The sequence below is a fragment of the Calliphora vicina genome, chromosome 2, assembly GCF_958450345.1.
Source record: "Calliphora vicina chromosome 2, idCalVici1.1, whole genome shotgun sequence".
Lineage (NCBI taxonomy): Eukaryota > Metazoa > Arthropoda > Insecta > Diptera > Calliphoridae > Calliphora > Calliphora vicina.
This window is the reverse complement of record NC_088781.1, coordinates 25,608,472-25,630,444: the sequence shown is the minus strand read 5'-3', so window position 1 is coordinate 25,630,444 and position 21,973 is coordinate 25,608,472. Positions and strand designations below refer to the sequence as shown.

At 31.9% G+C, this 21,973-nt stretch overlaps 1 protein-coding gene and 1 pseudogene across 1 annotated transcript; both read right to left on the bottom strand.

Annotated features, from left to right (window-relative positions):
• Window positions 1–1,904: 1,904 nt before the first annotated feature.
• Window positions 1,905–20,376, bottom strand: LOC135951818 (zinc carboxypeptidase-like). Its single transcript, XM_065501553.1, has 5 exons — window positions 20,192–20,376; window positions 19,899–20,035; window positions 19,227–19,726; window positions 18,871–19,167; window positions 1,905–2,256 (listed from the first exon to the last, which is right to left on the bottom strand). Exons 1-5 carry the CDS (start codon window positions 20,348–20,350, stop codon window positions 2,060–2,062), a joined length of 1,290 nt encoding a protein of 429 aa, XP_065357625.1. The 5' UTR covers window positions 20,351–20,376; the 3' UTR covers window positions 1,905–2,059.
• On the bottom strand, window positions 7,584–9,151 carry LOC135951819 (carboxypeptidase O-like; annotated as a pseudogene).
• Window positions 20,377–21,973: the final 1,597 nt, after the last annotated feature.

The following is a 21,973-nucleotide window of genomic DNA, read 5'->3' as shown; positions in this document are numbered from 1 at the left end:
GATACTCTGTTCCAATGTGAAGCGTATTCCAGGGAGAGCGTTCTGCATCGAGCTAAACAAATAGCGAGTGAGGCAAAACTTTCCAACTATTTCATTTTAAATACTTTTTAACAAGTATTGCAACATGTGCCCGAGCGTTGTCAAGATGGAATAATATTGTTCCATGTCTGGTCGATTATTCTGGGGGTTTTTCGGCAAATGCTCGCTTCAAACGAATCAGTTGCGTTCAGTACAGGTTCCCTGTGATGGTCTGGTCAGATTTGAGCAATAGCACCCTTTTGCTGCTTCAGGTTATCGTAATGGATGCATTTTCATCGCAAGTGCAAAAACGATCTTTTATAGAGATCAATTCGTATGGTACCCTATTTCCCTGCTTCTTGCAAACGGTTTGAAATTGCTGATTGAGTACCTCCCAATAGTTTTGCATGCTCTTGTAGAGTTTGATAACAATGTCCTTGGAATAATGCCTCCATTTCTTGGTCTTCAATCTTTTTTGACTGACCTGGGCGATCGTTGTCTTCCTTGTCAAAATCACCACTTCTGAACCTCACAAACCATCTCTCGCAAGAACAAAATACATGCTAGTCAATGTATTTTGTTGTTGTATCAGACATATGATTTGTTGTATTTTTGTTTGACAAATCAGAGTGTCTCGTCTCTATGGTTTTAACTGAATGGGGTGGTTAGTTTATTAACCACCATGGCGGTTGGCATTAAAAATAATTACGATACAAATTTTCGTAGCCTATAAATTTGTTTTAAAGCTTATCATTTTGACTAAATTTTCTGACCAAAACAAACGAAGTAGCTGTGTAGGTGAGTCATTCTCCAATTCAATCATATACCCACATCCTGTGTATTCATTCGGCATTTTCATTCGAAAATTTGTTCCCCATTTTCATTCGCCACAGCAGATTGGGTAGATAAGTCACAAATATAAGTCATCCGAATCAAAATCAACATCAAATTTTGACTGGAGCCCCGAAGGTATTTTACCGAACACCATCAGATCGGTTTATTCCTCATAATTCTCTTATTTGTCGGATTCAAGACTGCAGACACATTCGCCATTCGAAGGTATACCATCCAACAAAATATATTCCATATCACGTTCATTGAGTACATCCTTACAAAATAACCTAAAATTATTTAGAGGATCACATTATATAAAACCTTTTTCAGTCACAGTGGTTAGTAATCTAATCACTCTATGACTTACGTTATTTATCAAAGAGTATAGTATAAAATATTACTTTGTTTTTTATTGAATACGGGAAAGCCCCTTAGAAAAACTGCTGTTGACAATGTTTTCAAATTAATATATTAATCTAACCAGAGCACCCTGACTGCAAAGTTTTGCATAAACTGCAGCCCCGAAGGTATGTCACCGAGCACCCTGAATACTTCAAAAGATATAATTATTTAGCAAAATAGCAATAGATGCCAATAAACTATGTTTTAAAGACTATAGAAAATGTGGTTAGTAAACTGACCACCCAATCGCAAAGAGTTAATACTCTAGAAAAGGTGGTTAGAAGAGTGACCACTAAACTGCATGTATTTTCTGGAGCGTTGCACCATTCCAAAACAACCTGCTACTCTGCATAGTGTTTTTTATCGCTAGCTATTATTCATGGATTGGTTACTGTTTCTATCCATTAAATGCCAACCAAATGATGGGGATTACCCCAAAACTATAAATATTTACCATGTAAATACAATTTTTTAATTTAAAATAAATAAATCTTTGTATGAATGGTTGAATGGTTGACCGACCTATACCAACTCAATTTGAATAAAGAGTAACGAGTTTGTTGTTTATTGTTTAATTTAAAGTAAATATTTAATACTTTTATTAACAAAACATCTTATTAGTTAAATAAATCTATCTTATTTGTTTTCTAAATTGAGGCAATAACAATTATAGAGCTAAATTATAGCTGAAAAGATAAAATGTTTAAAAGAGTAAAGACCTCCAATGACGCAATTTCTTAATCAAATTTATTTTATATAATATTCGTGAAAAGGGTTTTACTGGGTAGATTTTTCTAAATCCTTTTTAATTAAATAATCCCTCTTCTCTGGCCTTGTCCACCATGGCCACCAGGCCATCACTAACTTCATTACAGACCTCCATAATTTGCGAAGGTGGCAAGAAGAAACCATATTGGCCACCATCACGTAACTCAATGGTGGCTGTGAAGGGAATGTTCTTGACACCATAAGCCCAATCCTTGGCAGAACCCGAAACAGGATCTTAAGAAATAAAAAGGAAAATATTCAAAATTAAATTGGAGATTTTGAAAAAAAAAACTTACAATTAATTAAACCGCTAGCACCACACTTGAAATCTGTGCCATATTTCACACGAGCACCATCAGCAAAAGCCGTAGCAATCCTCATCATTTGATCATAATTGGGAGGGAATTCTGTGCTGGTATGACCATAAGGCAGCAGGACATAATTGCCATAGGAATGAACAGCCAAATACATGCGGATATAATCATCATCAAAGCTATTAACAAAACTTTCCAAGGCCATAATTTCGGGCTCAGAATCGGGTTTAGCGCCACCATACCAATGATCACAAGGAACATCAATGTTCCAGCCACTAACTGTAGAAAAAAGAGATTAGTTAGACTTGATTTACTTTAAGAAATACACAACTTTTGTTCTTATTTACCTCCCCACTGATAATCAAAATTACGATTCATATCTATGCCATAACAGGGTCCCGAAGCATTATGGAATCCGGTGGGTCTACGATTCTTGCGCCATAATCTTTCCACATTGTGAGAATATTCAAAACCATCTGGATTCAAAACAGGCACAAATATCCAATCGTAGTTTTCTAGTAAATTCTTCATTTTCTCATCCGAGGAATTGAGTAAGTTTTCGAAGAAACAAGAGGTGGTGGCCGAAGAAATCCACTCAACGGCATGGATGTTGGACTCTACGAAAATTGCCTTATTTCCAGGTTTAGCGGAAATTTTCATAGGAACGACCAATCACGTATGGTTTGATCAAGTGACGGTTTTTGAAGGTTAATTTTTGCAACCAGTTATAAATGACGGGTAAATCGTGATATTGAGACCAATCCATTTCGATGCGCCTGCGTTCCATAGCGTTGGTTTGGGGTGGAGATTCTTCTTCCAAGACACTGTGACAAAATTAAATGAATTTAGTGAAATCTCCTCTTTCAGAACTCTTAATATACTTGAACTTACCTTTGCAAATCTTCGATGACACAGGAGAAATCCAATTCCAGGAAACTCAATTGCAATTCCAATTTAGCTTGGTTGGCAGGATCAATGACAACATCGTAGCTTTGACCAGGTCCTTTTAGTTCACTTAAATAGCGCAACTGAAAATAAATATTTCAAGGAAGTTTCTTTGTTCAATACTAGATACGGTTTCAGGTTTTGGATAAATTTTTTTTTTTTGAAATTCTTCAACTTTCCACTTAAAACCTAAATATTCTCACTTACTGGTAAATTGTCACCCAATTTCATAAATTCACTCAACTGCTGGGCATCCTTAACATTCACTCGATAAACCTTAAAGTCATCATAGCGAGCAGCCAGTTGATTTGCTTCACTTCCACTCAACAGGGCCAAACAGCCTACAAATATTAATAGCAACTTCATAACGTCTTCAGTGTGAGATGTCGAATTCAATTGTGTTGCTAAATCTGTTAATGGTTGGTTGTTTTATATGAATTTAACTAAGTTTAAAAATCAGTTGTTTATTTATTTTGGTTTTGTTTTGATGGTTTTAAATAAACAAAATAAATTGTTTTAAATCTAAGTACTTTAAAGCTAAAATAGGTTTCTTTTTTTGCTATACTTTCTTATCAATTTATAGCATTATTGCTTTATGAGTTTCTTCGTGCGATATGTTTGTTACTGTTTCTTGATTTCTCAAACAAATGCAGTTTGTCTATTGTTAGATGGCATTAATTTAGCGTTTTTAGCAGATAGATTACTGGGGTTTAGGAGACTTGATAATTAATGGGGTGTTTTTTTAAGCCCAATAGAACTTAAAATTGTACATGGCATTGACATAGAAAAATGATTGCGAGCATACGACTATAAGGATGTTATTGACGAAGTGCCTTCTGGACGTCCAATTTTGGGCCACATATTCTAGAATTGCTCGCCTTATGTCAGGAATAACACAAACAATGTTGGCATCCAAGACGTCAATTGTTGCTGGTTTATCAGCATAAACCAGAGACTTGAAGTGGTCCCACAGGAAATAATAGAGAGGTGTAACAGGAGCTTGAAGGCCAATTGACAAGTGCATTTCTCGAAATCAAGTTATCGCAAAATTTTGATTTCAACAAGTCGATGGTTTGGGTCGCCGTAATACACGTAGCGCCACACAGTGGTATTTTTTTTGACAAAAAGTGTATTTTTTTAAAAGTTATTTTTTAGAAATCTAATGATGCAATTCTGTAGAGAAATGTTTCATTTCATGATTTGTTTTCGAAAAAAAAAAATAAAATCTATATATATAAAAATTAAATGGTCCATGTATGTAATGTCATCACGTGAGAACGGCTGGAGCGATTTGGCTGATTTTTTTTTATTCGATTCGACATTTTCAGGAGATGGTTCGTAAAGAAAAAAAATTCCGGGTAAAACTCGGAAATTCTATTTTTTGTGAGTCCAGTCAACTGTAATAAAAAAGCTCCCTAAAGTATGCAGTACAAATTTAGATATTTTATTTGCAAATAAATAAGAACAGGCTGGTGTGAGTGGGTTGGAGAAACTTGAAGAACTAACATTAGTAAATGCTACCGGGCGAAGCCGGGGCGATCAACTAGTTTTAAATAAATAAAGAGTTGTTACAATTTTTAAACTACTAAACGGCTTTTATTTGCAATCAAAAGTATCAGGTTTATTTAAAAGGAAATAAACCAACGTAGTTTAAAAGATCTGAGCAAATCAAAATGGCTTCAAAAAATTTGGCATTTTCAATTTTCATTAGAAAAAAAACTAAGTTAGCTCGGTCTACCTCCATGTTGACGTATTTTTTTATGATTATTAAAAATAAATTGCAATGCATATTTATAATAAAATGTTTTGCATACTTTTAGGCTTTTACTTTTTATATGGGGGATAGGAGCAATTATGCTCCTATCCTTAAGAAACTTAACAGATAGATTTGGGTTTATATAAATATTGTTTATGTCGAATTTCATCACGATACTATACTATTTGTATGTGAGTTTTGTGGACTAGGTGCAAATATGGACCGAGTTTTCTTCATACTTTATAGTATGATGTCTTTCCACTTAGAACTAACATTTGCAAAATTTAAATAAGATCGCTGCATTATTTAAGAATTTATGACTGATACAACGTTATTTTGGAAGGACCCTTGTATGGGAGGTACCCCTAGGGACTATCCGATATGAACCATTTTTAATATTTAGCTTTTCTATATGAAACTAGCCAAGTGTATCAAATTTTATTATCATAGGAGCACTCCTGCTACTTTTTGCAAAAAAATGTGTGCCATCTTGTTGAAACCACATCTCGCCCGGATCAATGTCATCCATATTATCAAACAAAATATTATTGATCATGGTATGGTAACGATCTCCATTGATCGTTAAGCGAGCTCCGGCTTCATTTTTGAAGAACCAAACGGTGAATTTTTCTGGATGTAATTGAGTCTGTAGGGTCTGTTGTGTATTGGTCTCACTCCATATGCGGCAATTTTGATTATTATCCAAAAAATAGCCTTATCCCTGAACACAATATTTGCGAATCGATGCCTGATTTTAAAAGTCATCATAATCTTTTGGTGCTACAGCCCGGTGAGGGCTTTAACCTCATTCAGTTTCTTCTTCCAATCGGATCTGTCTGGCGCAGCATTATTCCAATTTGCTCTGGTTCTGTATGGGGTAGCATTCATAATTCTTTGTTGAGCGCTATTCTGGGTCATTCTGTCTAGTGTCCTGCCTAGCTTAATCTTTAGTCCTTTATAAATTTCACCACATCATTACCTTCGATTATATTTGTCGATCTCTCGGTTGCTTATTCTAAGGAAGCCTTCGTCGTCATCATGTTTTGGACCGTATATTCTTCTTATAATTTTCCTTTCAAAGTTTCTTAGTTTTTCTTGATCAGCACAACTCTTTTGTATAACCTAATTTTCAACGCTCGTGATAACAGCTTCGACTTAAATAGTTTCTGTCTCCACAGAAAAATTGGATCAAAAATTTATTTCGCCGTCTACATCGATGGGCTGCTCTGGCACGTTTAGCGGAGCCTTTTTAGTATTTCTCTGCTCAGTATGTTTCCATCTTTGTGTAGGCAATAGTTTAACCTCGGCTGTCTTTCATATTCTTTATGACTTGGTCGAAAGCCTTCAAATTACTAGAATCGAAGTCATTACAAATTCTTTCTAGTTTCTTTTGTTGAGCATCTTTTTCATTCGTTTTATAGCATTTATATCTTTAGCTCTGAGCCCAGATACTTACTTCTCGCTTCCATTTTATTCTTCACTGCGAATTCGCATTCAGCTTTCGTTCGTTTTTTCTTATACATATATCCTACTGGACTTACTAAAGTAAATTTGGATAATTTGGTAGCATTGTTTAAGCGTCAATCTACTCATGAAGATTTGCCAGACTCTACTGATCATTACTTATTTCACATGAATTACAATATTTCACATGAATTTCCCCATTTTTCGTTCATAAACTTTGTTCACGTGAAAAAATTCCCCATGTTGTGAAATTTTTAGATGGAATTTTGTAAACAATAAACAGCTGTTACGAACAAAATCAACTATTGTGAATGAAAAGTTCAGGGGAATATCACGATAGCAATTTTCCCTTCGAGTGATATGGATCTTTCATGGGAACAAAATTTCACATGTTTTTCACGAAAGGGGTGATTATGATGGTTTTGTGACGTAAAGTGGTACTTCTTACAAAATATTCAAAAGTTAAATAATTGTTATGGTATTAGGTAATTTCGGTTTGAGTCCAAGGTCACATATTAGAATATTAACTTTATTCATTGATACTTTAACTTGTTTTTGATGCTATAATTGTTTGTAATCTAAGATTTTGCAAATCATTTTTACTTACTCCTTTTTTGTAACGATCGCTCATAGCTGAATTACTTTTTCAGCTTTGGTACGAGTGCATTCATTATAGTAAATGTCTACGATTTGGGAAACGAACCCAGACCGCAAATACCATATAATGCCTAATGATCAAACGCGCTAACCAATTAAGCCACAGCACCTTCAATATAGGTCCACGATTCATAGGACCTATACCAACTTAATTTTGATAAAGAGTAGCGTGTGTTGTTTATTGTTTTATTCCAAACAAATAGTTAATGATTTTATTTGCACAGCTTTTAATTAGTTAGACTATCTAACATATAAAAGTTTATGTCCTAAATAAAGGCAATAAAGAGAAATAAACTGTAGCTAAAAAGATAAAACCTTAAATAGAGTAAAGACCTCCAGCTGTGTTTTTTAACTAACTTTATTTTAGACAAAATTTTATTATTAATTAACAGAATTTTTTTAAAAACTATTATTGAAAATTACATTGCCACAATTTATTTAAATGCATTTCGTTACAATTGAAATAAATTCCTAATCGAATAATCCCTCTTCTTGGGCTTTGTCCACCATGGCCACAAGACCATCAGTAACTTCATCACAGACCTCCAAAATTTGGGAGGGTGGCAAGAAGAAACCATATTGACCGCGATCACGTAATTCAATGGTGGCAGTGAAGGGTATATTCTTGACACCATAAGCCCAATCCTTGGCAGAACCCGAGACAGGATCTTAGACGAAAAGAAAAACCTTTAAATTAAGAAATTTAGAAAACATCATTCAACTTACAATTCAATAAACCACTGGCACCACTCAAGAAATCTGTGCCATATTTCACACGTGCACCATCAGCAAAAGCAGTAGCAATACTCATCATTTGATCATAATTGGCAGGGAATTCTGTGCTGGTATGACCATAAGGCAGGAGAACAAATTGGCCATAGGAATGAATAGCCAAATACATGCGGATATAATCATCATCGAAACTGTTAACAAAACGTTCCAAGGCAATAATTTCAGGCTCAGAGTCGGGTTCAGCGCCACCATACCAATGATCACAAGGAACATCAATATTATAACCACTTACTATAGAGAAAAAACATTACTTAGATATTATTTATGAATCCTCATATTTTCATTCTTACCTCCCCATTCATAATCAAAGTTACGATTCATATCTGTGCCATAGCAGGGTCCTGAAGCATTATGGAAACCGGTGGGTCTACGATTCTTACGCCATAATCTTTCCACATTTTCAACCAACTATAAATGACGGGCAAATCGTGATATTGAGTCCAATCCATTTCGGTACGTCTGCGTTCCATAGAGAATGTTTGGGACAGAGACTCTTCTTCTATGATACTGTAAAAGTTAAATGAATTTTTTATTAATTGAAAACCGCTATATTGATAACATAAATTGTCTGCTCAATGAATTGTTTATGAAGGATTAAATTTCAGTCAAATATTAAAAAAATCAGTCAAATATTAAAAATAACAATCTTTGGTGCATTTTCCAAAGATTGTTAGAAATAAAATCTTAGATTTGGAAAAATTTCTTCTGCCCCATTTTATCTTGAAGAAATCTTTTGATAATGAATTTTACCTTTGTAAATCTTCGATGACACAGGAGAAATCCAATTCCAGGAAACTCAATTGCGATTCCAATTTAGCTTGGTTGGCAGGGTCAATGACAACATCGTAACTGTGCCCAGGTCCTTTAAGTTCACTTAAATAGCGCAACTGGAAATAAATAAAAACAAATATTTCAACATTATTTTAATGACTAGTCACAGTTCCTACTGGTTTTTCACAAAATTATCATTTAATGAAAATCAATTAATGAAATTAAATATATATCCTGACTTACCGGTAAATTGTCACCCAATTTCATAAATTCACTAAACTGCTGGGCATCCTTAACATTCACTCGATAAACCTTAAAGTCATCATAGCGAGCAGCCAATTGATTTGCTCTACTTAAACCCAACAGGGCCAAACAACCTACAAGTATTAAAATCACCTTCATTTTTGTCTTCAGCGTGTGCTGTCGAGTTCAATTATGTTTCTCAAAATGTTAATGGTTGATTCTTTTATATGAATTTAACCAAGTTAAATTAAATTGGTTTTGTTTATCTGTTTTGCAGAAATAAATTAAAAACAAATTGTTTTACAACTTAAGACTTTAATGCTAAAACGTGTTTCTCTTTTTTTTTGGATACTTTCTTATCAATTTTTGTAGTTATTGCTTTATGATTTTCTGCGTGCGATATGTTTTATTTGCTATTGTTTCTAGATTTTCAAATATATTTAGTTTTTATTTTCCCAGATGACATAAGTATGGAGTTTATGGCAGATGCATTACTGAGGTATAAAGTCTTTTTTGTCGTACGATATTTAATTGGGGTAATATATTTTGATTGTGCTCTGACGTATAGGGGTATATGGTGCAAAATTTTCCTTAGGGGCTGTTTTGTAGTAGAAAAATTCAACCTGTAAAATAATTGCTATGAGGTAATTCTCAAAATAGAATATTTAGAAAGTGTCCAACAAAATCTGGCAATTATAAGGCATAGTAATCCCAATTCTTTTTTGGGAGTTTCAAATAGTGTCAATATATTTCTATTAAAATCTTTGAAAAAAGAAGACAAGTAGATTGATAAATACTAGGGTATTCAATTAATCGGGTTTCTGGTTTAATCGGTTTATCGAGAAAATAATTAATCGGGGTTTTGATTTAATCGGTTAATTTTAAATTATTCGATTAACCGAATAATTTCTATTTTAAACAGAAAAACAAACAAAACTTAACAATTCAACAATCCTTTTTATATACAAATGTGAGTTTTTTTAGGATTTTAGTGAGATCTTCTGAAAAAATCTTTAAACAAAAGAAAATAATTTAAATGTTTTCCTTTTAAATGATTTTTTTTGTTTAGTTTTAATAAAAGTTGACTTGGAAAAAACTCTATCACTGATTGTCGATGTTGGAGAAATCAAAAGTAAGACATGATAAAGAATATCCAATTGATCGGTTCTTTTTTTAGTTTTTTTTTTTTATTTTGAATACTCTTAATAGTTTCTTTAAGTTCTGATAAAAGACTCGTTTCTGTAATGTCCTCCAACTCATTTGGACAAAGTTAATCATAGAACATTCTAGAAAATAGGTCATTTCCAAATTCCTTAGTTTCAGTTTTGGAGCTATACTTTAAAAAAGCTATTGTTAGAAGGGAATGTTCATGAGTTAACCCGGCAATTCCCATACCCTCGCCAAAGGGAGAAACAATTTGTTTTTATAAACTATAAATAAGTTTAAAATAAAAAACAATATAGCTAGTTGCGATTTTATAGCGGGGTCACCTATAGGTGACACTGGGCAAAAAAAAAAATTTTTCTAAAAATACTTACTCACATTGTTAGCCTGAATATCTAGCAGTATTTATTTGAAAAAAATGATTGTGATACTTACCCGTTTGGCATTTTTATAACAACTTATTTATCATAAGACACACACCAGTAGGTTAAAATCAAAAACACTGCTTAAAGATTTTTAAAAATCCCCTAGTTAATAAAATTCTAGCGTTGCCAAAATAAAATCAGATATAAAACAGGATCTTGTCTGTATATAAATAATATCAATATCTATCAGTGATATTTGTTTCTATGTTTAAAACTACAGTTAATCTTTGTCACCTGTAGGTGACACTGGGAATTGCCGGGTTAAGACATAAAATTTGAGTGTTTAAAACTATATTTCAAAATAAAGTGCAAAAAAAAAAGAAATTTCGGTTAATCGACACAAATTAATCGGTTTATTTGTTATTTGAAAATCGGAAATTTTAAATTATTCGAACAGTTAACCGCCAAAAATTAATCGGTTAACCGATTAACGGTTATTCGATTGAGTACCCTAATAAATACCAATCGAAAAAATAGGCGATGAATGCAAGTAAGATCATTAAAATCATCACTTTTTATTAAATACTAGTTTACTAATGTTAGTTCTTTAAGTTTCTCCAACCCACATACACCTGCCTGTTCTTATTTATTTGCAAATAAAATATATAAATTTGTACTGCATACTTTAGGTAGCTTTTTTATTACAGTTGACTGAACTGAACAAAAAAATGCCTGGTTTTATCCCGAATTTTTTAATTTTTTTTTCTTTACAAACCATTTCCTGAAAATTTCGAATCGAATAAAAAAAATCAACCAAATCGCTCCAGCCGTTCTCATGTGATGCCATTACATACATGGAGCATTTAATTTTTTTTATATATAGATATGTATATGCACTAGGCCGTCTCAAAGATAAATGTAATTTTGGATTGTTTTAGGATATCTCCAAAAATATTTTGGATGATATCCGTCCGTGAGCTGCACCAATTAAAAAAAGCTTATTTTAATTTTTTAAAAAATATTTGTATTTTCTTCAACAGCAACAATATAATATGGGCCCTATAAATACCAAAGCCCCAAAAATGCCATCACTAGAACATTTTGTTGGAATTTGACTTGAATGCAAATGTAATTATGTTTTAAACTTGAAAAATATTTGAAAAATTAAATATTTTTCAAACCAAAAACATATGGCTTGAATTCATTTCCTTTCTCATACAGCTTAATTTTATTTTTTGCTTAAGTATACTGACATCCCATGTAACCTAGCGTGATGTCTATTGTTACCTTAGTGTCTCTAAGTAACCTAAAGTGTAGTCACCTCAAACGTATATTTTATACTGCATTTTAGAAAGTAGTTATTTTATCCACCAGGTTCAGGAAGGTTTCTTTGCTACAAGCAATCGGTTATTAGACTGTCTATGAGATGCTGTACATGTTCAAATATCTAGTTACCTAGCCGATCAGGCAACCAGTTAAGTAGCTAGTACGGTAACTAACTCCATGTAACCGGTATGAGAATCCAATGCATTGTCTACTTTGGACAAACTATCAGACAGTCTCATTGTATTCAAAAAGGGTCAATTGATTCCCACCCTAGGAAATACACGTGTTAAAATAACTAGTCACCTAAGTACTTATGTAACTAGTTCTCATCCTAAGTGATAGTTACCTATCACTAGTTTCGGACAGTCACAAAGAACTGCTGTTGTTTTCAAAAAGCTAATAAAAATCCTTTTTTTAGAAAATGATCCAGATCACGAACGTTTATCACTAGAACCAAAATATGTTGGCAGATATCTTAAAAGAAACCAGAGTTTATTTTGAGGGGGTATCAAAATCAATTTTTCCTGACATGTCCTCTGCATATCCAAGGTCAGATTTTTTGGGTCTCCTTGCAATTGGGTTCTCTATCTCATCTTTCTTTGACAATGAGATGAAGTTTGTGTGAAATTAGTAAAGAACAAATTAAGTTCCAACATTCAAAAGTGCATCAGGTCAGTTTCCATTAATTTCCCCATGTCCAGGAATCCAAATAATTTAACCGACAAATATCTCTCTAATTTCTCCAGAGACACCCGGAATTCTTGGATAATTTTCAATATGAAATACATATTTTCTAGGGATTTAATGACGGCTTTACTATGAGTAAATATAAATACAAAGGTTGGTCACCGATTCCAAACGGTTAAAAGGTAACGGTAACTCTAATTTAGATAATTTCGGTAACAGTATTTTTTTTACATAACCGAGCCCTATATGGTTAATAAAAGCGGTAACGATATTACATTTAAACAATTGTTTGAATTTTAATAATTTAATAATTTTAGCAGTAACGGTTGCTTAGCGGTAACGTTATTCAACCTTGATAAATACGTCATTATATTTAATAAATTCAGCCTATAAAAATTTAGTCACAATTGTTTATAGTAATAATTGTTTAATACTTAATTTGTTATCAAATAATTTAAATGTCTGGGTCAAAATGCAAATCTTTTTTTTGTTTATTTTTTTTAACCCATATAAACAAATAAATAGTTTTACAACTTAAGACTTTAAAGCTAAAACGTGCTACTATTTTTAAGTACTTTCTTATCAATTTATAGGGATAATTGTTTTATGATTTGCTTCGTATGGTAAATTGGTTGCTTATGTGCGACAAGAGAGTCATATCTCAAATTTTTTTAAAAAAAAGAAAACTGATTGTTTTTCATACATTTTTTTTTTGTATTTACGTTTCTTTTGACATTGAGAGACTATCATTGAAAGGCTATTTTGCATGTCCGAAATGATTCTTCGACGCTATAAAAGAAACTCAGTTTTGCACCGAATCAATACTTGCGATAAAAAATGGATCCATTATGATACCGTAACAGATCTATGTGAAGCCCTGCCAACCAGCCGAAACGACACTCAAGCCAAATATCCATTCGTTCTTGGCCTCAGAAGATGAGCAGTTCTTTTCAATATGTTGTCAGAAAGACATTTAACCTTTTTGAAGTAACGAATTTTATTCACAACATTTTAAGTGTTGGGCTTTGAGTAGTTTCAATGTTATGGGCAATTATGTGTATATAGTTTTAGACAATTTTTAAAAAATTTTTCAATTTTCAAATCGCGATATTTTTGAAATGCTCTGGAACCGTAATATATGTGATAAATTTCATTAAAATCGAAGATTTCAAATCCGATAATATCAGCTATATGGATTCTCCCTATGGTTTTTTAAAGTTTTTTAAAGTAACATTAGGAATAGTGTTTTTTCGCTACATTTTCTAATAAAACAAGCATACATTAGAAACATCAATATGTTTCTGCTGTAGGGGTTATATGGAGGGTAAACTTAGGGTTTTTAATTTCCCGACCTTTTTTTGATTCCCGGGAATCGGGAAATTTTTTTCTACATTCCCGGATACCCGGCTATTCCCGAAATATATAATGATACTGTAAATTAGGAATATTATAGCCAAATTTCATATAAAAACTTAGTGTTATAATTATTAAATATCAGAGCAATTAAATATCATTCCATAAATCCATTTCTAATATTTAATTTAATTAATTTTAAAGTTAATTAATAACAGAATTTATTCAAACTTTGAATGATTAAATTTTTGTTAAATCAAATCATTTACAAAATTAATTGAAAAAAATTGTCTTATGCCTTTTTGTACTAGATTTGAATTGAAGAAAAATTTAATCATTTAATAAATTTTTGAAAGTATTTTCTCATGGATTTGAAAAAGAAATTTAAAGAAATTAGAATGATTCAATATGAAATAAATTCTATAAAAAATTAATTCACTTTTTAAATTTTCATACGAAAAACCCCAAATAAATAATAATAATAATCGGTCTATTATTGCCGAGATATAAGCAAAAAACTGTGATGAACTTTTCACGGTTTTTTGGTAAAAAAAATAGAGTTCTAACTTGTTTTCTTTGTAGTTTTGTCAGTTTTTAATTCCCGGGATTCCCGACTAAAAATCCCGGGAATCGGGTAGTGAAAAGTTGGCAAAATTCCCGGGATATTTGTACCGGGAATTCCCAGGATAAAAACCCTAGGTAAGGTCAATTATGAACCGATCCTTACAAAATTTGATAGAAAGGTTTAGGTTCATATAAAACTTGTTTATGTCCAATTTATTCAACACATTAATTACACTCTGCTACAAAATGAAACTTTTTATCAGAACTTGAAAAGCGACCTAATGGGGATTGTAGGCCTAGATGAAGACATACTAAAACCGTTTTCAAAGATTTTGAAACACCCTCAAAATTTTGAGATTTTTTGAAAAAAACTGTTTTAGGGTAGGTCGTAGTACTTTAGTACCTCTAACTCACACATTTTTAGAGCGATTTCAAAATTATAAAAAATTATGGATAGACAAAGAATTAAGCTTTCATAAAATGTATGCACAAAATGTATATCAAAAAAAATTGCGTAAGTTTTTATAAAACGTTTCGCTTTATTTTTTTCGTAATTTTTCATATTCAACAATAGTTAATTTAATTTTTTTTCTATGAAAACCTATTCTTTGTTGCACAGTGTTTTAAAGGCAACTTTATATGGGAAAAAATGAGATACTACTTGTTAAAATCGGTTTATATTTGCAAAAGTTATTAAACTTTTTTGAAAAAAGTTCAAAAAAAATTACCTTGTAAATTCAAAATTTTCCAAACGTTTTTTGTTTATTTTTATTTATATGCGCTGGGGGAGAAAATACTAAAAATGGTGTTAATTAAAAGTTAAATAACTTTTAGAATTTTCATCCGATTTGAATTATTAAAACCATGTTTTGTTAAGAACTCCTATATATGTTGGTATAAATTTTTATAAACTTTCATATCAAAATAAGCAATGAAAAGCGACTAATATCAAAAACGTTGATAAATTTTGTTTTTCTTTTAGATATTCTTAACAAGTATTGTTTTACTTATAACTTAAAAATGTATCAAAAAATGCACGTCACTTTAAAACGTAATCAGTTTTCTTTCCAAACCCTTTAAAAAATTTTAAGTCGGACAAAAACTGACTAAGCTACAGGTCGATAAGTCGACGAACATCACTGAAAACGTTTTTTTCAGAATAACTTCTGAATTTGAGGGTATTTCTGAAATTTTTAGAAACAAGTTGTAGTGTACTCAGCAAAACCTATAACCCACGCTAGGCCGTTTTCCAAGTTTTTTTCCATCGTAGCACCGTGTTATTATAAGACAATTATGAATGTTCAAGTCAATTTCTTGGGGACTTTACGTGCGGACTAGGGAAAAATGCTGCCCGTTTTTCGAAATATTTAACATTTGTATATTTTGAAAATCTAATACAAATTTTGTTTAGACGATGAAATTGTATTATGATACTTGAGTTTTTGACAAATATTAATACTCAGTATTGCCGTCTATAAATACCTTAATCAACATATGTATTTTTGACTGCTCAATTAGTATTCCGAGGGACATTTTGTATGGCCGCTAGGTGAAATTATGGACCGTTATTGCCCATTTTCAATATCAAACAGAGAGTATTTGTGGAAAATTTCAGTGAGCTAGCTCCTTTCGTTTGGGCTCTATCTTAAATTAATATTTTATGAAGAGTATAATATTTATTTACACAATTTATACATATATTTCAACAATTTATATGTATTTAAGAAGTATAAATGTCAAATAAAACTCTGACAAAATGTACAGACTAGATTTATTTCTAATTCAATGTATAAATCGTTGACCTATACCAAATAAATTTTGATAAAGAGTAGCGTGTGTTGTTTATTGTATTATTCAAAGCAAATAGTTAATTAGTTTATTTGCACAGCTTTTTATTAGTTAGACTATCTGACATATAAATGTTTATATCCTAAATTGAGGCAATAAAGTGTAATAAACTACAAGAAAAGATAAAACGTTAAATCGATTAAAGACCTCCAGTTATGTTTTTTGTTTCAACTAATTTTATTTGGCATTAAATTGATAATTTAGAAAAGAATTATTAGGAACTATTATTGAAGATTTAAGTGTTATGTTAAAATTGATCTATCAATACAATTTTCATTAAATGCAAGTTGTTACAATTGAAGTAAATTTCTAATCAAATAGTGTAGGGAAAAATGTAGGGAAAAAAAATGTGGATGTAGGGAAAAAAAGGGATTTTTTCATAAGCGTAGGGATTTCTGAAAAAATCTCCTGGCATCACTGATTACAACTTACAAAAAATATTATTTTTATAGTTCTAATCAATAGTAATGAATTTTTGAACCTTTTGCGGAACGCCAACCATTAAGGTATTTATTTGTTCGAACAGGTAGTCCATCTCCGTTTAAAATCTACAACACTTTTGGACTCCTTTTTTTGTGCCCTTCAATTCTCTTTTATCAAGAGTCCAATATCTCTCCCCTGGCCTTAGCTCCAGGCAGTTTGGAGGATTTGCCTCTCTTGGTACAAAAAGCACATTATTGTTCTTCTGCCACTCAAGACCTTGCTTACCATAGTGACAGGAATTCTTATGAATGGAAGTATCCGCTTTTTTAAACATTCCTTGATATAAATTTCGGTATTTATAGAGTCCTTTGTAACAAATATTTGGCTTCTTTTGCCGTAACTCCATATTACTTGCAATACCAAGAACTTTTTGGGCAAAATTTTCTGTTTTTGGGTCCTAAACTTTTCTACAACATTCCCTCGAGCATCAGCAACATAAAAATACTGACTCCATTATGCAGCAGATATATTTTTGTATAGAATTTTTGTATCAATTTCCGTGCAGAGGAGAGGAACTTTTCGAATTTGTATGTTTTTAAACCTGCATTGACTTTAAAATTTTGTAGCAAATAGTACGAGTATTGAGTTAACTGCACTGCTTTCCTACCGGATGTGTTGAGAGCTCTTTTGAAAAAGCTTTCTAAATCAGGTTTCTCTCAAGCGACAAGTTCTCCCGCTATTATTTAATAATATTGGACCCAGTTTGACGGCACGCCTTTGATTGTTGGGCAACTTTTTTGTACGACCACCAAGTTGGGTTGAAAATATTTAATAATTTTAGTACGCACTTTTTTCTCGTCACTCATTTTAATTAGATTAACAACAAATGAATATAATTGACATTAAACATAATAACTGACATACTTTTCAAAGGTAACTTGATCAAAATAAAAATCAAATAATACTTGGGTTAAAAGTTTTAGGGGAAAACGAGTGTTTTTCGATCTCACTCCTTAGTAATCCAGATAAAGATAAAAAATAAGCCAAAAATCGAGGTTATCCTGGTTTTGTCCATATATCTTAGTCATTTGTGGGCCGATTTTAAATAGCAACTGAACCGGGTCTATAGCGTATTATGGATAAACGGCTGAATAGTCTTAGAATTTTTTAAGGACCCACAATATACATACATACTTTTGTGGAAATATAACCAATACTTCGATGTGTGATGGGTATAAACAAATTAGTTATCAAATTTAACATGGATTGTTTCTGTTCAATGTCATAATATCTGAAGGTTATCGAAAATCAAAAGTGAACTTAACAATACATTACATCAATACTAGAGAAAGTTTTATACAAGTTTTAAATTATAAAACTTAAATTAATATTTTATTCTTCAGCATTAACCATTTATCAAATAAAGCATTTTATTGGGATTAAATAACTCAAATATTTATAAACCGTTTGAAATAAATGTTTAAACTTAATATTTAAGAAGCATACAAGTTAAACAAAACTCTAGAATTGTGTCGAAAATTTATCTCAAAATCCATAAATTTAGATTGTAGAACTATAACCAACTCAAATTGGATAAGGAGTAAAGTGTGTTTTGTTTTATTGTTTAATTTAAAGTACATTTGAAGTACTTAATACTTATATTTGCAGAGCTTTTTATTAGATAGACTATCTTGCCTTGGTCTTAAATTAAGGCAATAAACAGAGCTAAACTAACTACAGCTGAAATGATAAAATATTTAAATGAGCAAAGACCTCCAGCGTCGCGTGTTTTTAGATATAATTAATATGCCAACAATTTTTTATAAAATATTTATTTAAAATTTAAATATTATTCTCAAAATCAATATGATCAAATCAATAAATGGAATATCATTGCATTAATGTTTATGTTCCTAGTCAAATAATCCCTCTTCTTGGGCTTTGTCCACCATGGCCATAAGACCATCAGTAACCTCATTACAGACCTCCATAATTTGGGAGGGTGGCAAGAAGAAACCATATTGACCACGATCACGTAATTCAATGGTGGCTGTGAAGGGAATGTTCTTGACACCATAAGCCCAATCCTTGGCAGAACCCGACACAGGATCTAAATAAATAGAAATAAAATTATTGAAAATAAAATTAATAAATTAAATAAAATGCTTGAACTTACAATTTAATAAACCACTAGCACCACACAAGAAATCTGTGCCGTATTTTACACGAGCTCCATCAGCAAAAGCCGTAGCAATTCTCATCATTTGATCATAATTGGGAGGGAATTCTGTGCTGGTATGGCCATAAGGCAACAGGACAAAATTGCCAAAGGAATGAATAGCCAAATACATGCGGATATAATCATCGTCAAAGCTATTAACAAAACGTTCCAAGGCAATAATTTCGGGCTCCGAGTCGGGTTCAGCGCCACCATACCAATGATCACAAGGAACATCAATATTATAACCACTTGCTGTAGAAAGAAAACATTATTTAGATATTATTTATGAATCCTCATATTTTCATTCTTACCTCCCCATTCATAATCAAAGTTACGATTCATATCTGTGCCATAGCAGGGTCCTGAAGCATTATGGAATCCGGTGGGTCTACGATTCTTACGCCATAATCTTTCCACATTATGAGAATATTCAAAACCATCTGGATTCAACACAGGCACAAATATCCAATCATAGTTTTCTAACAAATTCTTCATTTTCTCATCTGAGGAATTGAGTAAGTTTTCGAAGAAGCAGGTGGTGGCGGCCGAAGAAATCCACTCAATGGCATGGATGTTGGACTCTACGAAAATGGCCTTATTGCCAGGTTTAGCGGAAATTTTCACTGCTCTAATTTGACGTCTTTCATAGGAACGACCAATTACGTATGGTGTGATCAAGCGACGGTTTTTAGAGGTTAATTTTTGCAACCAGTTATATATGACGGGTAAATCGTGATATTGAGACCAATCCATTTCAATGCGCCTGCGTTCCATAGCGAAGGTTTCTGGCTGAGATTCTTCTTCCAAGACACTGTGAAAAATTAAATGAATTATTATTTGAAAGGATATAGCTTATCTTAGTTTATAATTAGAATTTTCTGATCAACTAAAGGTTTTGATCAAGAAACTTAGCAGATATTATTGTGCTCAAAATCAAAAATTGTTTTTTTTTCTTTTATAGCTCTTTACAGAATTCAATTTACCTTTGCAAATCTTCAATGACACAAGAGAAATCCAATTCTAGGAAACTTAATTGCGATTCCAATTTCTCTTGGTTGGCAGGATCAATGACAACATCGTAACTGTGACCAGGACCTTTCAGTTCATTTAAGTAGCGCAACTGAAAATAAAGACAAATAAATATTTTAATATTATTTTGAAGTTTTCTTTATCAGGACTAGCGAGAGTTCCAAGTTTTAGTTCAAAATTGAGGAAACTCATTTCATTTTTTTTAATTTCTTTAAATTTTCTCTAAAGCTTATATATCCTGACTTACCGGTAAATGTTCGCTCAATTTCATAAATTCACTGAATTGTTGAGCATCCTTAACATTCACTCGATAAACCTTAAAGTCATCATAGCGAGCAGCCAATTGATTTGCTCCACTTAAACCCAACAGGGCCAAACAGCCTACAAGTATTAAAAGCACCTTCATTTTTTGTCTTCAGCATGTGCTGTCGAGTTCAATTGTGTTTCTAATATTGCGAATGTTTGAATCTTTTATATGAATTTAACCGAGTTTAAATGTTGTTGGGTTTATTTGTTTGCTGAAATACTCAAATTTAATTATTTTACAACTTTAAACATTAATGCTAAAACGTGTTGTTATTTTTTGGATTCTTTCTTATCAATTTATAAAGTTATTACTTTATGTTGTTATTCTTCGTGTGATATGTTTCTTATTTGTTCTACATATATTTTGGAAAAATACATATTTAGTTTGTATTTTCGTTGATGACATAAATTTGGGTTTATTAGCATATGCCAAAGTACTGCCTTTTTTATTATTTAATGGACATAATTTGATCGGATTGAAATCAAAAGCTCTGTTACCGCCCAAGAACAAGAACCATATAAATCTTTATTAGCTGTATTTTTTGATCTGTCTAGAGAACACAAAGAAAATGTTTGATTGGTTTTAATTAGGTTATGATAAATTCAAATTTAGATTAGATTTTATTAGATTTCTTATCAATTCTTATTTTGTATAATAAGGTAATAAGATATTATGTTCTATTGTTTGCTATATCGTTATGTTATTTTTGTAAAAATTATTTTATTTTTTAATTATTATTGATAACATTAGACCACATGCGTGCGTTTTGTTATAACTAGTGGCTAATTTATATGCAAATGTAAGTTTTTTCTCGAACTTCCCAATATTATATTGACTAAATCTGTCCGAATCATAAATTTTGCTGTAAAATGACATTGATTTGTTAGTGCATATTACTCCAACTTTTAATAAAAATATTATTACAATATTAGTACAATATATTGTCCTGACAAAAAAGTGTTTTTTGGAGAATTTGTTATAGAAATATTCGTAGATCCGAAAGATGTTTGATGACCAAGAATTGGAGGTATTACTCCATGAAAAGTGTTGTCAAACTCAAGCAATTTCAAAACGTTTGCGATCATCATGGTTCATCTACTAGCAGGGAAATTTGTATGTCCGAAATGATGCTGGAAGGCTATAAAAGAAAATTATTTTTGCACCGAATCATTACTTGCGTAGAAAAATGGATCCATTACGATAAGCCGAATCGTAAGAGATCGTATGTGAAGCCCGACCAACCAGGCGAATCGGCACCAAAGCCAAATATCCATGGCAAAAGAGTCCTTCCTATCTATTATGAGCTGCTGAAATCTGGCCAAACCATCACAGGTAGCAAATACTGAACGCAACTGATTCTTTTCAAGCGATCATTAGACGAATTTGACAACGCTCGACCACATGTTGCAATACATGTTAAAAAGTATTTAAAATTAAGTGGTTGGAGGAATGTTTTGCTTCAAACGCTTTATAGTCCAGACCGTGCCCCGTCCGACTACTATTTCTTTCGATCGATGCAGAACGCTATCTCTGGGATACGTTTCACTTTGGAACAGAGTATCCTATATTGTCTTGATTCATTATTGGCCTCAAAAGATGAGCAGTACTTTTGGCTCGCAATCCATATGTAGCCAAAAATATGGGAAAAGGGGATAGCAGTGGCCAAAACTTTGAATAACTTTATATTGTAAAATTAACATTTTAACTCAAAAACTTTGGAGG

Excerpts from the sequence above, each read along its gene's own strand:
- LOC135951818 (XM_065501553.1), bottom strand. The coding sequence starts at position 20,350 with ATGAAGGTGCTTTTAATACTTGTAGGCTGTTTGGCCCTGTTGGGTTTA. Across the intron at positions 19,168-19,226 it reads CTTTGATTATGAATGGGGAG|CAAGTGGTTATAATATTGAT; the intron begins GTAAGAATGAAA and ends TTCTTTCTACAG. Across the intron at positions 2,257-18,870 it reads TGCTAGTGGTTTATTAAATT|ATCCTGTTTCGGGTTCTGCC; the intron begins GTAAGTTCAAGC and ends TTATTTCTTAAG.